Here is a 13,802-nt window from a genome sequence, read left to right as displayed (position 1 = left end):
CTGCACTGCCCGGTACACACACAGCACACACCCTGCACTGCCCGGCACACACAGAGCACACACCCTGCACTGCCCGGCACACACAGAGCACACACCCTGCACTGCCCGGCACACACAGAGCACACACCCTGCACTGCCCGGCACACACACAGCACACACCCTGCACTGCCCGGTACACACACAGCACACACCCTGCACTGCCCGGTATATACACCATACACTGCCCGGTAAATACAGTATACACCATGCACTGAGCTGTATATACAGTATACACCATGCACTGAGCTGTATATACAGTATACACCATGCACTGAGCTGTATATACAGTATACACCATGCACTGAGCTGTATATACAGTATACACCATGCACTGAGCTGTATATACAGTATACACCATGCACTGAGCTGTATATACAGTATACACCATGCACTGAGCTGTATATACAGTATACACCATGCACTGAGCTGTATATACAGTATACACCATGCACTGAGCTGTATATACAGTATACACCATGCACTGAGCTGTATATACAGTATACACCATGCACTGAGCTGTATATACAGTATACACCATGCACTGAGCTGTATATACAGTATACACCATGCACTGAGCTGTATATACAGTATACACCATGCACTGAGCTGTATATACAGTATACACCATGCACTGAGCTGTATATACAGCATACACCATGCACTGAGCTGTATATACAGCATACACCATGCACTGAGCTGTATATACAGCATACACCATGCACTGAGCTGTATATACAGCATACACCATGCACTGAGCCGTATATACAGCATACACCATGCACTGAGCCGTATATACAGCATACACCATGCACTGAGCCGTATATACAGTATACACCATGCACTGAGCCGTATATACAGTATACACCATGCACTGAGCCGTATATATACACCCTGCACTGCCCGGTATATACAGCATACACCATGCACTGAGCCGTATATATACACCATGCACTGCCCGGTATATACAGTATACACCATGCACTGCCCCGTATATACAGTATACACCATGCACTGACCGGTATATACAGTATACACCATGCACTGACCGGTATATACAGTATACACCATGCACTGACCGGTATATACAGTATACACCATGCACTGCCCGGTATATACAGCATACACCATGCACTGAGCCGTATATATACACCATGCACTGCCCGGTATATACAGTATACACCATGCATTGCCCCGTATATACAGTATACACCATGCACTGACCGGTATATACAGTATACACCATGCACTGCCCGGTATATACAGTATACACCATGCACTGAGCCGTATATATACACCCTGCACTGCCCGGTATATACAGCATACACCCTGCACTGCCCGGTATATACAGTATACACCATGCACTGCCCCGTATATACAGTATACACCATGCACTGACCGGTATATACAGTATACACCATGCACTGACCTGACTTGTCCGCATCTTGGAGGGAATCGCTCTGTTTTCGGAGGAATTGCTTCAAGAACCTCCTGACAGGAAACGGTGGATTGTATGAGCGGATCTCTTCCAGGAGACACTCCCGGGTGACATCGGGGATCATCCTCCTTGCAGGAGCCTAGAAGAGAGTCATGAAGCAATGACCTGCAGCTCAGGACCTGGGACCCCACTATCAGGCCATCACATACCGGGGCGCGGGGCGGCTGCTCCCCAGATTTACAGCTGACACAGGAGAAGTCACCCAGAGACAGCTTGTGATGTGCAATATCTGGAAGGTCGCTGGGAAGTGGAGGAAGGTCAGACAGGAGGCGGCAGCAAGGGGCCCCCAAACTCCACATGGAACGACCTGCAGGAGGAGGAGTGACGTAACCATGGAGACACATTGGTGGGCATACAAGCTGCATACACACAGCGGCACTCACCATCCCTCTGCTGCACATGGACCACTGCCTGGAAGGAGGAGCCGGACACAGAATACGCCTCCATGATGGCGCTGGTCCTGGCGATCTGTCTCTTCAGAGAATCGGGCAGACCGCTCATCAGGAACTGCCTCCGCGCTCTGAACTGTTCATCGTCCTGGGAGCCCTCCGACCCCTCAGCACTGAAACAGACAAGAGGTCACAGGGTCACACCTAGGAGACCACAGGTTGGGGGTCAGACATAAATGACCTGACCTCCTCACTAATCACAGCCCACGCAGGGGGAGGCCACAGAAACCTCCTGAATATATGACATCTGACCCCTGGATCTCACGCTCATAGGAGAGCCAAAAATAGAGGGAAACAGCACACTTCAGTACCAGGGTCCAGTCATGACCCCGACTGCCCTGCTCAGTCATGATGTAGGGAATCCCCCCGCTGCCCTGCCCATTTAGGAGCCTACCCCCCGCTGCCCTGCTCAGTCATGATGTAGGGAATCCCCCCGCTGCCCTGCCCATTCAGGAGCCTACCCCCCGCTGCCCTGCTCAGTCATGATGTAGGGAATCCCCCCGCTGCCCTGCTCAGTCATGATGTAGGGAATCCCCCCGCTGCCCTGCTCAGTCATGATGTAGGGAATCCCCCCGCTGCCCTGCCCATTCAGGAGCCTACCCCCCGCTGCCCTGCTCAGTCATGATGTAGGGAATCCCCCCGCTGCCCTGCTCAGTCATGATGTAGGGAATCCCCCCGCTGCCCTGCTCAGTCATGATGTAGGGAATCCCCCCCGCTGCCCTGCCCATTCAGGACCCCCCCCCCCTTTAAATCCTTTATTGTAGTTGGTCTGTATGGAGGGAAAGAAAATTTTGTTTTCCTTTCTTGTATTTTTTGTCTGTTCACCTACAAATATATGATCTTTATTCTACAGATCACTGCGATTACGGAGATTCCTCATTTATATGAAGAAAAACGAACAGAGAGAATCTCATTAATTTCGCCATCTCTTCGGAGACACAACTTTTATATTTCGGGCTTATTTTTAGGCGGCGGGTTCAGAGGTAACATTTTGGTGCACATAACACTTTTTCATCACTTTTGGCAGGTTTTACAGGTTTGGTTAATAACAGTGAATTAGAGAATGATACTTTGTTACCCTGAGGACATGCAAGAATCTGGTCTTTGTGGGACTGGGATGGAATAGAAGGGACTCTTCTTTTTTTAATGAGGTCAGTTATGACCGCAGCATTAAGATAAGATTCTTAAAGAGGACCTGTCACCCCCGCCCCCCCCTGTGTAACAATGTCTGCAGATAAAGGGTTAATAGTCCTTCCCATGTCACCTATAATTAGCTGCCAGTGGGGCCCTGCACCTTAATTTTCTGATATGCAAATTAGTTTTCCTGCCTCATCCCTGGTGTCTCTCTCAGGCAGTGAGCCACGCCCCATTATTGTGACTGACAGCTCCGAGTCTCCTCATATCACTGCCCCGCCTCCTTGTACTTGGGGACTGTCTGCAGATATTTAGCTACAGACACATAAAGCTCTGTGTAGAGATGTGATTGTTTACACGGTGCCTTGTGTTACATTCCTGACATGTGACCAGAGTGACATCATCGCAGGTCCTTCAGCCTCCTAACAATGGCCAACTGTTCTCAGCTCGTCACCTGCTGTAGGCTCACACAGAGGGAGGGGGAAGGGCTCCTGCACAGTGTAACAGCCAGTGAACCTACAGCACGGAGGGGCTCTGGAAACACCTTCATGGCACTGAAGTTTAGAAGGAAGGCGGCCATGGATGACAGATATAAGAAGATATGGACTGTGATGATAGATCACGGTGGCTGCGGCTGTCAGACTGGGCCGGGCTCCTGCCCCGATCACATGGGCTCAGCTACGGAGCAGGCACCAGGACACAATAATATGTTATGACACTCGTGGCTCATACCCCACCAGGAGGGACTGCAATGGCCCCCCGTCACACCCAAAGAGTGGAGGAGGTACACACCCAGCCACCCCCCACCACACACAGGGGGAGACCCTCACATACCCGTCCTCAATGGTGATGACTCCTCCTTTATCCAACTTTTTCTTGACTTCTTTTGTTTTACCTGTGAAATAAACATGTGATGACGTCCAGCGATTACTGCGGACCCTCCAGCGCCAGGCTGCGCCCTCCTCTTACCTGGCGGAGGCTTCTTCACCTTCTTCCCCAGGACATCGTTCAGGCTGCGCAGATGCGTGCTCTTTGTGGCTCCTGTCTGGCTTTTGGTGTCGGTCACGACTATGGGCTCCTGCAGGACATTACAGCTGTCACACACCCCCACAACCCCCTGCATGATCCCTACACCCAGCCCTGGCGCATCACACAGGGAAGATCTGTAATCTGAATCCCCAAAGCTTCCAAACCTGACCCCTCACTCTGTGTGACCCGGCTGCTGTGACCTCTCCCCCCCCAGTGTGTGTGGGGATAGACCCATGTGACCTCTCCCCCCTGTGTGTGTGTGGGGATAGACCTGTGTGACCTCTCCCCCTGTGTGTGGGATATACATGTGTGACCTCTCCCCCTGTGCGTGTGTGGGGATAGACCCGTGTGACCTCCCCCCCTGTGTGTGTGTGGGGATAGACCTGTGTGACCTCTCCCCCCTGTGTGTGTGTGTGTGGGGATAGACCTGTGTGACCTCTCCCCCCTGTGTGTGGGATAGACCTGTGTGACCTCTCCCCCTGTGTGTGGGGATAGACCCGTGTGACCCCTCCCCCTGTGCGTGTGGGGATAGACCCGTGTGACCCCTCCCCCTGTGCGTGTGGGGATAGACCTGTGTGACCTCTCCCCCTGTGTGTGGGATATACCTGTGTGACCTCTCCCCCCTGTGTGTGGGGATAGACCCGTGTGACCTCTCCCCCCTGTGTGTGGGGATAGACCTGTGTGACCTCTCCCCCCTGTGTGTGGGGATAGACCCGTGTGACCTCTCCCCCTGTGTGTGGGATAGACCTGTGTGACCTCTCCCCCCTGTGTGTGTGTGGGGATAGACCCGTGTGACCCCTCCCCCTGTGTGTGTGTGGGATATACCTGTGTGACCTCTCCCCTGTGTGTGGGGATAGACCCGTGTGACCTCTCCCCCTGTGTGTGTGTGGGGATAGACCCGTGTGACCTCTCCCCCTGTGTGTGGGGATAGACCCGTGTGACCTCTCCCCCTGTGTGTGTGTGGGGATAGACCCGTGTGACCTCTCCCCCTGTGTGTGTGTGGGGATAGACCCGTGTGACCTCTCCCCCTGTGTGTGGGGATAGACCCGTGTGACCTCTCCCCCTGTGCGTGTGGGGATAGACCCGTGTGACCTCTCCCCCTGTGTGTGGGATAGACCTGTGTGACCTCTCGCCCTGCGTGTTGGATATACCTGTGTGACCTCTCGCCCTGTGTGTGGGATATACCTGTGTGACCTCTCGCCCTGCGTGTTGGATATACCTGTGTGACCGCTCGCCCTGCGTGTGGGATATACCTGTGTGACCTCTCGCCCTGCGTGTGGGATATACCTGTGTGACCTCTCGCCCTGCGTGTGGGATATACCTGTGTGACCTCTCGCCCTGCGTGTGGGATATACCTGTGTGACCTCTCCCCCTGTGTGTGGGGATAGACCTGTGTGACCTCTCCCCCTGTGTGTGGGGATAGACCCGTGTGACCTCTCCCCCTGTGTGTGTGGGATATACCTGTGTGACCTCTCCCCCCTGTGTGTGTGTGTTGGATATACCTGTGTGACCTCTCCCCTGTGTGTGTGGGATATACCTGTGTGACCTCTCCCCCTGTGTGTGTGTGTGGGATATACCTGTGTGACCTCTCCCCTGTGTGTGTGGGGATAGACCTGTGTGACCTCTCCCCCTGTGTGTGTTGGATATACCTGTGTGACCTCTCCCCCTGTGTGTGTGGGATATACCTGTGTGACCTCTCCCCCTGTGTGCGTGTGGGGATAGACCTGTGTGACCTCTCCCCCTGTGTGTGGGGATAGACCCGTGTGACCTCTCCCCCTGTGTGTGGGGATAGACCCGTGTGACCTCTCCCCCTGTGTGTGTGGGATATACCTGTGTGACCTCTCCCCCTGTGTGTGTGTGGGGATAGACCCGTGTGACCTCTCCCCCTGTGTGTGGGATAGACCCGTGTGACCTCCCCCCCTGTGTGTGTGTGGGGATAGACCTGTGTGACCTCTCCCCCTGTGTGTGGGGATAGACCCGTGTGACCTCTCCCCCTGTGTGTGTGGGATATACCTGTGTGACCTCTCCCCCTGTGCGTGTGGGGATAGACCCGTGTGACCTCTCCCCCTGTGTGTGTGTGGGATATACCTGTGTGACCTCTCCCCCTGTGTGTGTGGGGATAGACCCGTGTGACCTCTCCCCCTGTGTGTGGGATAGACCCGTGTGACCTCTCCCCCTGTGTGTGTGTGGGATATACCTGTGTGACCTCTCCCCCTGTGCGTGTGGGGATAGACCTGTGTGACCTCTCCCCCTGTGTGTGGGATATACCTGTGTGACCTCTCCCCCTGTGTGTGTGTGGGATATACCTGTGTGACCTCTCCCCCTGTGTGTGTGGGGATAGACCTGTGTGACCTCTCCCCCTGTGTGTGGGATATACCTGTGTGACCTCTCCCCCTGTGTGTGTGGGGATAGACCCGTGTGACCTCTCCCCCTGTGTGTGGGATAGACCCGTGTGACCTCTCCCCCTGTGTGTGTGTGGGGATAGACCCATGTGACCTCTCCCCCCTGTGTGTGTGTGGGGATAGACCCGTGTGACCTCTCCCCCTGTGTGTGGGGATAGACCTGTGTGACCTCTCCCCCTGTGTGTGGGATATACCTGTGTGACCTCTCCCCCTGTGTGTGGGATATACCTGTGTGACCTCTCCCCTGTGTGTGGGATATACCTGTGTGACCTCTCCCCCTGTGTGTGGGATATACCCGTGTGACCTCTCCCCCTGTGTGTGTGGGGATAGACCTGTGTGACCACTCGCCCTGTGTGTTGGATACACCTGTGTGACCTCTCCCCCTGTGTGTGGGATATACCTGTGTGACCTCTCCCCCTGTGTGTGTGTGGGGATAGACCCGTGTGACCTCTCGCCCTGTGTGTTGGATACACCTGTGTGACCTCTCCCCCTGTGTGTGGGATATACCTGTGTGACCTCTCGCCCTGTGTGTTGGATATACCTGTGTGACCTCTCCCCCTGTGTGTGGGATATACCTGTGTGACCTCTCGCCCTGTGTGTGGGATATACCTGTGTGACCTCTCCCCCTGTGTGTGTGGGATATACCTGTGTGACCTCTCCCCCTGTGTGTGTGGGGATAGACCTGTGTGACCTCTCCCCCTGTGTGTGTGGGGATAGACCTGTGTGACCTCTCCCCCTGTGTGTGTTGGATATACCTGTGTGACCTCTCCCCCTGTGTGTGGGATATACCTGTGTGACCTCTCCCCCTGTGTGTGGGGATAGACCCGTGTGACCTCTCCCCCTGTGTGTGGGGATAGACCCGTGTGACCTCTCCCCCTGTGTGTGGGATATACCTGTGTGACCTCTCGCCTGTGTGTGGGATATACCTGTGTGACCTCTCCCCTGTGTGTGGGATATACCTGTGTGACCTCTCCCCCTGTGTGTGTGTGTGGGATATACCTGTGTGACCTCTCGCCTGTGTGTGGGATATACCTGTGTGACCTCTCCCCTGTGTGTGGGGATATACCTGTGTGACCTCTCCCCCTGTGTGTGGGATATACCTGTGTGACCTCTCGCCTGTGTGTGTGGGGATATACCTGTGTGACCTCTCCCCCTGTGTGTGTGGGGATATACCTGTGTGACCTCTCCCCCTGTGTGTGTGGGGATATACCTGTGTGACCTCTCCCCCTGTGTGTGGGGATATACCTGTGTGACCTCTCCCCCTGTGTGTGTGTGGGATATACCTGTGTGACCTCTCCCCCTGTGTGTGGGATATACCTGTGTGACCTCTCCCCTGTGTGTGGGATAGACCCGTGTGACCTCTCGCCCTGCGTGTGGGATATACCTGTGTGACCTCTCCCCCTGTGTGTGGGGATAGACCCGTGTGACCTCTCCCCCCTGTGTGTGTGTGGGGATAGACCCGTGTGACCTCTCCCCCTGTGTGTGTGGGGATAGACCCGTGTGACCTCTCCCCTGTGTGTGGGATAGACCCGTGTGACCTCTCGCCCTGTGTGTGGGGATAGACCCGTGTGACCTCTCCCCTGTGTGTGGGATAGACCCGTGTGACCTCTCCACTGTGTGTGGGGATAGACCCGTGTGACCTCTCCCCCTGTGTGTGGGGATATACCTGTGTGACCTCTCCCCCTGTGTGTGTGGGGATAGACCTGTGTGACCTCTGCCCCTGTGTGTGGGGATATACCTGTGTGACCTCTCGCCCTGTGTGTGGGATAGACCCGTGTGACCTCTCCCCCTGTGTGTGGGGATATACCTGTGTGACCTCTCCCCCTGTGTGTGTGGGGATATACCTGTGTGACCTCTCCCCCTGTGTGTGGGGATATACCTGTGTGACCTCTCCCCCTGTGTGTGGGGATATACCTGTGTGACCTCTCCCCCTGTGTGTTGGATATACCTGTGTGACCTCTCCCCTGTGTGGGGATATACCTGTGTGACCTCTCCCCCTGTGTGTGTGGGGATATACCTGTGTGACCTCTCCCCTGTGTGTGGGATATACCTGTGTGACCTCTCCACTGTGTGTGGGGATAGACCCGTGTGACCTCTCCCCCTGTGTGTGGGATATACCTGTGTGACCCGGGTCTGGTGACGGCTGGACCTCCTCTGAGGAGTCTCGGCTTTCCCCAGGTTCTGCTGGATGGCCTTGGCCTTCTCCAGGAGCTGCTTGGCTTTTCTCATCTTCTTGGAGCTTTCAGACACCTGACAGAGAAGAGATCTGGTCAGAGCAGTCAGAGGGAGGCGCCAGCACCGCCACGACACCACCATGACACGGCACCGTACCTTCTTACACCCCGCAGCGAAGGCATCATCGTCATCATCATCAGAGCGCCGCCACTTACCCCTCCTGGTCACCCGAGTAAATCTCATTCTAAGAGGAAGAAAAGACAAATAGTAACAGCAGCGAGAAGTGGCCGGACTCTACACGACCCCCGCAGAGGTCAATCGCTACACGACCTCCGCAGAGGTTAGTCGCTACACGACCCCCGCAGAGGTCAGTCGCTACACCACCCCCCGCAGAGGTCAATCGCTGCACCAACCCCCGCAGAGGTCAATCGCTACACAACCCCCCGCAGAGGTCAATCGCTGCACCAACCCCAGCAGAGGTCAGTCGCTACACCACCCCCCGCAGAGGTCAATCACTACACCACCCCCCGCAGAGGTCAATCACTACACCACCCCCCGCAGAGGTCAATCACTACACCACCCCCCGCAGAGGTCAATCACTACACCACCCCCCCCGCAGAGGTCAATCACTACACCACCCCCCCGCAGAGGTCAGTCACTACACCACCCCCCCGCAGAGGTCAGTCACTACACGACCCCCGCAGAGGTCAGTCACTACACGACCCCCGCAGAGGTCAGTCACTACACGACCCCCGCAGAGGTCAGTCACTACACGACCCCCGCAGAGGTCAGTCACTACACGACCCCCGCAGAGGTCAGTCACTACACGACCCCCGCAGAGGTCAGTCACTACACGACCCCCACAGAGGTCAGTCACTACACGACCCCAGCAGAGGTCAGACTAATGGAGTCACCGATAGCCACAACTCACATAAGGAAACTCCAGCAGATGTAGAGGAAATAACCTGCAGATTAGAGGAATTACAGAATCCATAGACAAGTCCTAAGAGATTATTCCACAACACTATTCCCAGATACGGATCAGAACACAGCAGGACAATGATGTAAGAGCTCCACAAACCCCGAGCGACCCTGGAGGAGAGGAAAAGTCCATACGATTCATCAAACAGCTCTTGTATCTGGACTTCATTGCAGAACAAACTCCGGTACAAATCCAATAACAACTCCACTGTGCAAGGCCACAGGTCTGATAACAACTCAAGTACAACTACAACAGGTTAAGGACAGGGGAGGGTTAATGGTCATAGACTGAGGGCACAGAATCCATAAACCTAAAAGCATCAAGAGACCTAACATCAAGGATTCACTTATCCCATTTCAAGGAAGCAGTCACTAAAGTGGCTGACACCAGAGAGGACACGCTGGCACCAGGCACAGCGCAGTCATCTGCATGCGCCATGTCTTCTAGGGAATAGGTCAGCCACCCAGCACACACCTGCTAGGGGCTCTCATTAACACCAACTTTCCCATTCGGAAGGTCTCCAATAATGCTTTACAAATGTCGGCTGCATGAACATCGAGCCGCTGTCAGTAGCTTTGGCCAGCGTCTTGGCTGCAGCAGCGCCTGGGACTGATTGTGCCCTGATCATGTTGGGGTCAGTAGCTTTGGCCAGTGTCTTGGCTGCAGCAGCGCCTGGGACTGATTGTGCCCTGAACATGTTGGGGTCAGTACCTTTGGCCAGCGTCTTGGCTGCAGCAGCTCCTCGGACTGATTGTGCCCTGAACATGTTGGGGTCAGTACCTTTGGCCAGCGTCTTGGCTGCAGCAGCGCCTCGGACTGATTGTGCCCTGAACATGTTGGGGAAATAGCTTTGGCCAGCGTCTTGGCTGCAGCAGCGCCTGGGACTGATTGTGCCCTGAACATGTTGGGGTCAGTAGCTTTGGCCAGCGTCTTGGCTGCAGCAGCTCCTCGGACTGATTGTGCCCTGAACATGTTGGGGAAATAGCTTTGGCCAGCGTCTTGGCTGCAGCAGCGCCTGGGACTGATTGTGCCCTGATCATGTTGGGGTCAGTAGCTTTGGCCAGTGTCTTGGCTGCAGCAGCGCCTGGGACTGATTGTGCCCTGAACATGTTGGGGTCAGTACCTTTGGCCAGCGTCTTGGCTGCAGCAGCTCCTCGGACTGATTGTGCCCTGAACATGTTGGGGTCAGTACCTTTGGCCAGCGTCTTGGCTGCAGCAGCGCCTCGGACTGATTGTGCCCTGAACATGTTGGGGAAATAGCTTTGGCCAGCGTCTTGGCTGCAGCAGCGCCTGGGACTGATTGTGCCCTGAACATGTTGGGGTCAGTAGCTTTGGCCAGCGTCTTGGCTGCAGCAGCGCCTGGGACTGATTGTGCCCTGAACATGTTGGGGTCAGTACCTTTGGCCAGCGTCTTGGCTGCAGCAGCTCCTCGGACTGATTGTGCCCTGAACATGTTGGGGTCAGTAGCTTTGGCCAGCGTCTTGGCTGCAGCAGCGCCTGGGACTGATTGTGCCCTGAACATGTTGGGGTCAGTAGCTTTGGCCAGCGTCTTGGCTGCAGCAGCGCCTGGGACTGATTGTGCCCTGAACATGTTGGGGTCAGTACCTTTGGCCAGCGTCTTGGCTGCAGCAGCGCCTGGGACTGATTGTGCCCTGATCATGTTGGGGTCAGTAGCTTTGGCCAGCGTCTTGGCTGCAGCAGCTCCTCGGACTGATTGTGCCCTGAACATGTTGGGGTCAGTACCTTTGGCCAGCGTCTTGGCTGCAGCAGCGCCTCGGACTGATTGTGCCCTGAACATGTTGGGGAAATAGCTTTGGCCAGCGTCTTGGCTGCAGCAGCTCCTCGGACTGATTGTGCCCTGAACATGTTGGGGTCAGTACCTTTGGCCAGCGTCTTGGCTGCAGCAGCGCCTGGGACTGATTGTGCCCTGAACATGTTGGGGTCAGTACCTTTGGCCAGCGTCTTGGCTGCAGCAGCGCCTGGGACTGATTGTGCCCTGAACATGTTGGGGTCAGTACCTTTGGCCAGCGTCTTGGCTGCAGCAGCGCCTGGGACTGATTGTGCCCTGAACATGTTGGGGTCAGTAGCTTTGGCCAGCGTCTTGGCTGCAGCAGCGCCTGGGACTGATTGTGCCCTGAACATGTTGGGGTCAGTAGCTTTGGCCAGCGTCTTGGCTGCAGCAGCGCCTGGGACTGATTGTGCCCTGAACATGTTGGGGTCAGTAGCTTTGGCCAGCGTCTTGGCTGCAGCAGCGCCTGGGACTGATTGTGCCCTGAACATGTTGGGGTCAGTAGCTTTGGCCAGCGTCTTGGCTGCAGCAGCGCCTGGGACTGATTGTGTCCTGAACATGTTGGGGTCAGTAGCTTTGGCTAGCGTCTTGGCTGCAGCAGCGCCTGGGACTGATTGTGCCCTGAACATGTTGGGGTCAGTAGCTTTGGCCAGCGTCTTGGCTGCAGCAGCGCCTGGGACTGATTGTGCCCTGAACATGTTGGGGTCAGTAGCTTTGGCCAGCGTCTTGGCTGCAGCAGCGCCTGGGACTGATTGTGCCCTGAACATGTTGGGGTCAGTAGCTTTGGCCAGCGTCTTGGCTGCAGCAGCGCCTGGGACTGATTGTGCCCTGAACATGTTGGGGTCAGTAGCTTTGGCCAGCGTCTTGGCTGCAGCAGCTCCTCGGACTGATTGTGCCCTGAACATGTTGGGGTCAGTACCTTTGGCCAGTGTCTTGGCTGCAGCAGCGCCTGGGACTGATTGTGCCCTGATCATGTTGGGGTCAGTACCTTTGGCCAGCGTCTTGGCTGCAGCAGCTCCTCGGACTGATTGTGCCCTGAACATGTTGGGGTCAGTAGCTTTGGCCAGCGTCTTGGCTGCAGCAGCGCCTGGGACTGATTGTGCCCTGATCATGTTGGGGTCAGTACCTTTGGCCAGCGTCTTGGCTGCAGCAGCGCCTGGGACTGATTGTGCCCTGAACATGTTGGGGTCAGTACCTTTGGCCAGTGTCTTGGCTGCAGCAGCGCCTGGGACTGGTTGTGCCCTGATCATGTTGGGGTCAGTAGCTTTGGCCAGCGTCTTGGCTGCAGCAGCGCCTGGGACTGATTGTGCCCTGAACATGTTGGGGTCAGTACATGTTTTAGACAACCCGTAATAGCGTTTGGAGATGTTCTCCTGATCGGGATCTAGACATGATGAACAGTTCTGTAATCCTTCCCCTTAAGGGCTGTGTCAGTTCTAGAGATTTCCACATTGCAAGGACTATCCATAAGTCCGGCTCTAGCGCATCTTTAATGAAATCCATTTCTAGGAGACTGTGTGCGGTTTTAGTTCTGCTTTTAAGGATCCCGGTGTCTGGGACGGTCCGTTAATATGGATCAGCGCTCATTCCATTGTTCTTACCATTTGGTTAAGTGCCCCACATAGAGGAACATTTGGGAACAATTGGTCGGGATACTCCGGCTGGCAGTGCGGTTCGGGATTATAATAAGAGCAGAGACTATTGAGTGATGGACGTAATATCTGATCAATGTTTCTGTGCGTCCCGTATAGCGACTGGTTCTGGTTCCGGTCTCTGCCGTGTCTGAAGTTCTTAGACTATAGATCTATATCTACAGCGAGTTTTGGTCTCACAATGAAGTAATGAGTTACCTGTTAGTTCTGGGCATCTGATCAGCTCATCACTGCCACAATCCACATACATTTGGAAGTCCAGTGGACCCTACATGCATTCGGATCTATTCCCCATGGGATTTTCCTGTGTTTGGGATACCACGGCCTGGACTGCCAAACTGCATAGACCAGGACTGAGAAATTCTCTGTAGTGTGTGTGGAATTAAATTTGGGGTAAGAAAGGAGTATAGGCCGTGGACACGGTGCCACGGGGAGGATAGTGCATCCACTCTCCACGCCCCTGGAGGCCACGTTCTCGCTGAGTCGGTGGTTCTGAAGTGAACACATCTGTCCTGATAACTGGGTGTAGTCAGCGCCATTGCTGCGAGCCATAGTCTGTCCGGGAACTTATTGCTCTCTTATGTTCCTTTCTACTGCCCAATTCCATAAAGCTAGAGCCTCCATGCATGACTCCCTGGTCCGTGTCCCCCATTGTA

At 55.1% G+C, this 13,802-nt stretch overlaps 1 protein-coding gene across 1 annotated transcript in view; it reads right to left on the bottom strand.

Moving 5' to 3' along the window:
* ATAD5 (ATPase family AAA domain containing 5) overlaps positions 1 to 13,802 on the bottom strand; it is a 44,761-nt gene that overhangs the window by 22,443 nt on the left and 8,516 nt on the right. Inside the window, exons 3-9 of the mRNA XM_072131554.1 lie at positions 8,880 to 8,967; positions 8,667 to 8,798; positions 4,087 to 4,195; positions 3,952 to 4,012; positions 1,918 to 2,096; positions 1,684 to 1,841; positions 1,466 to 1,613 (exon numbers count right to left, since the gene is read on the bottom strand). Coding sequence (XP_071987655.1) covers positions 1,466 to 1,613; positions 1,684 to 1,841; positions 1,918 to 2,096; positions 3,952 to 4,012; positions 4,087 to 4,195; positions 8,667 to 8,798; positions 8,880 to 8,967 — 875 coding nt within the window. The remainder of the gene's footprint in view (positions 1 to 1,465; positions 1,614 to 1,683; positions 1,842 to 1,917; positions 2,097 to 3,951; positions 4,013 to 4,086; positions 4,196 to 8,666; positions 8,799 to 8,879; positions 8,968 to 13,802) is intronic.

This window comes from Engystomops pustulosus, unplaced genomic scaffold, assembly GCF_040894005.1.
Source record: "Engystomops pustulosus unplaced genomic scaffold, aEngPut4.maternal MAT_SCAFFOLD_89, whole genome shotgun sequence".
In the NCBI taxonomy this organism is placed as follows: Eukaryota; Metazoa; Chordata; class Amphibia; order Anura; family Leptodactylidae; genus Engystomops; species Engystomops pustulosus.
The sequence above is the reverse complement of the archived record's forward strand: the minus strand, read 5'-3'. Positions and strand labels throughout refer to the sequence as shown.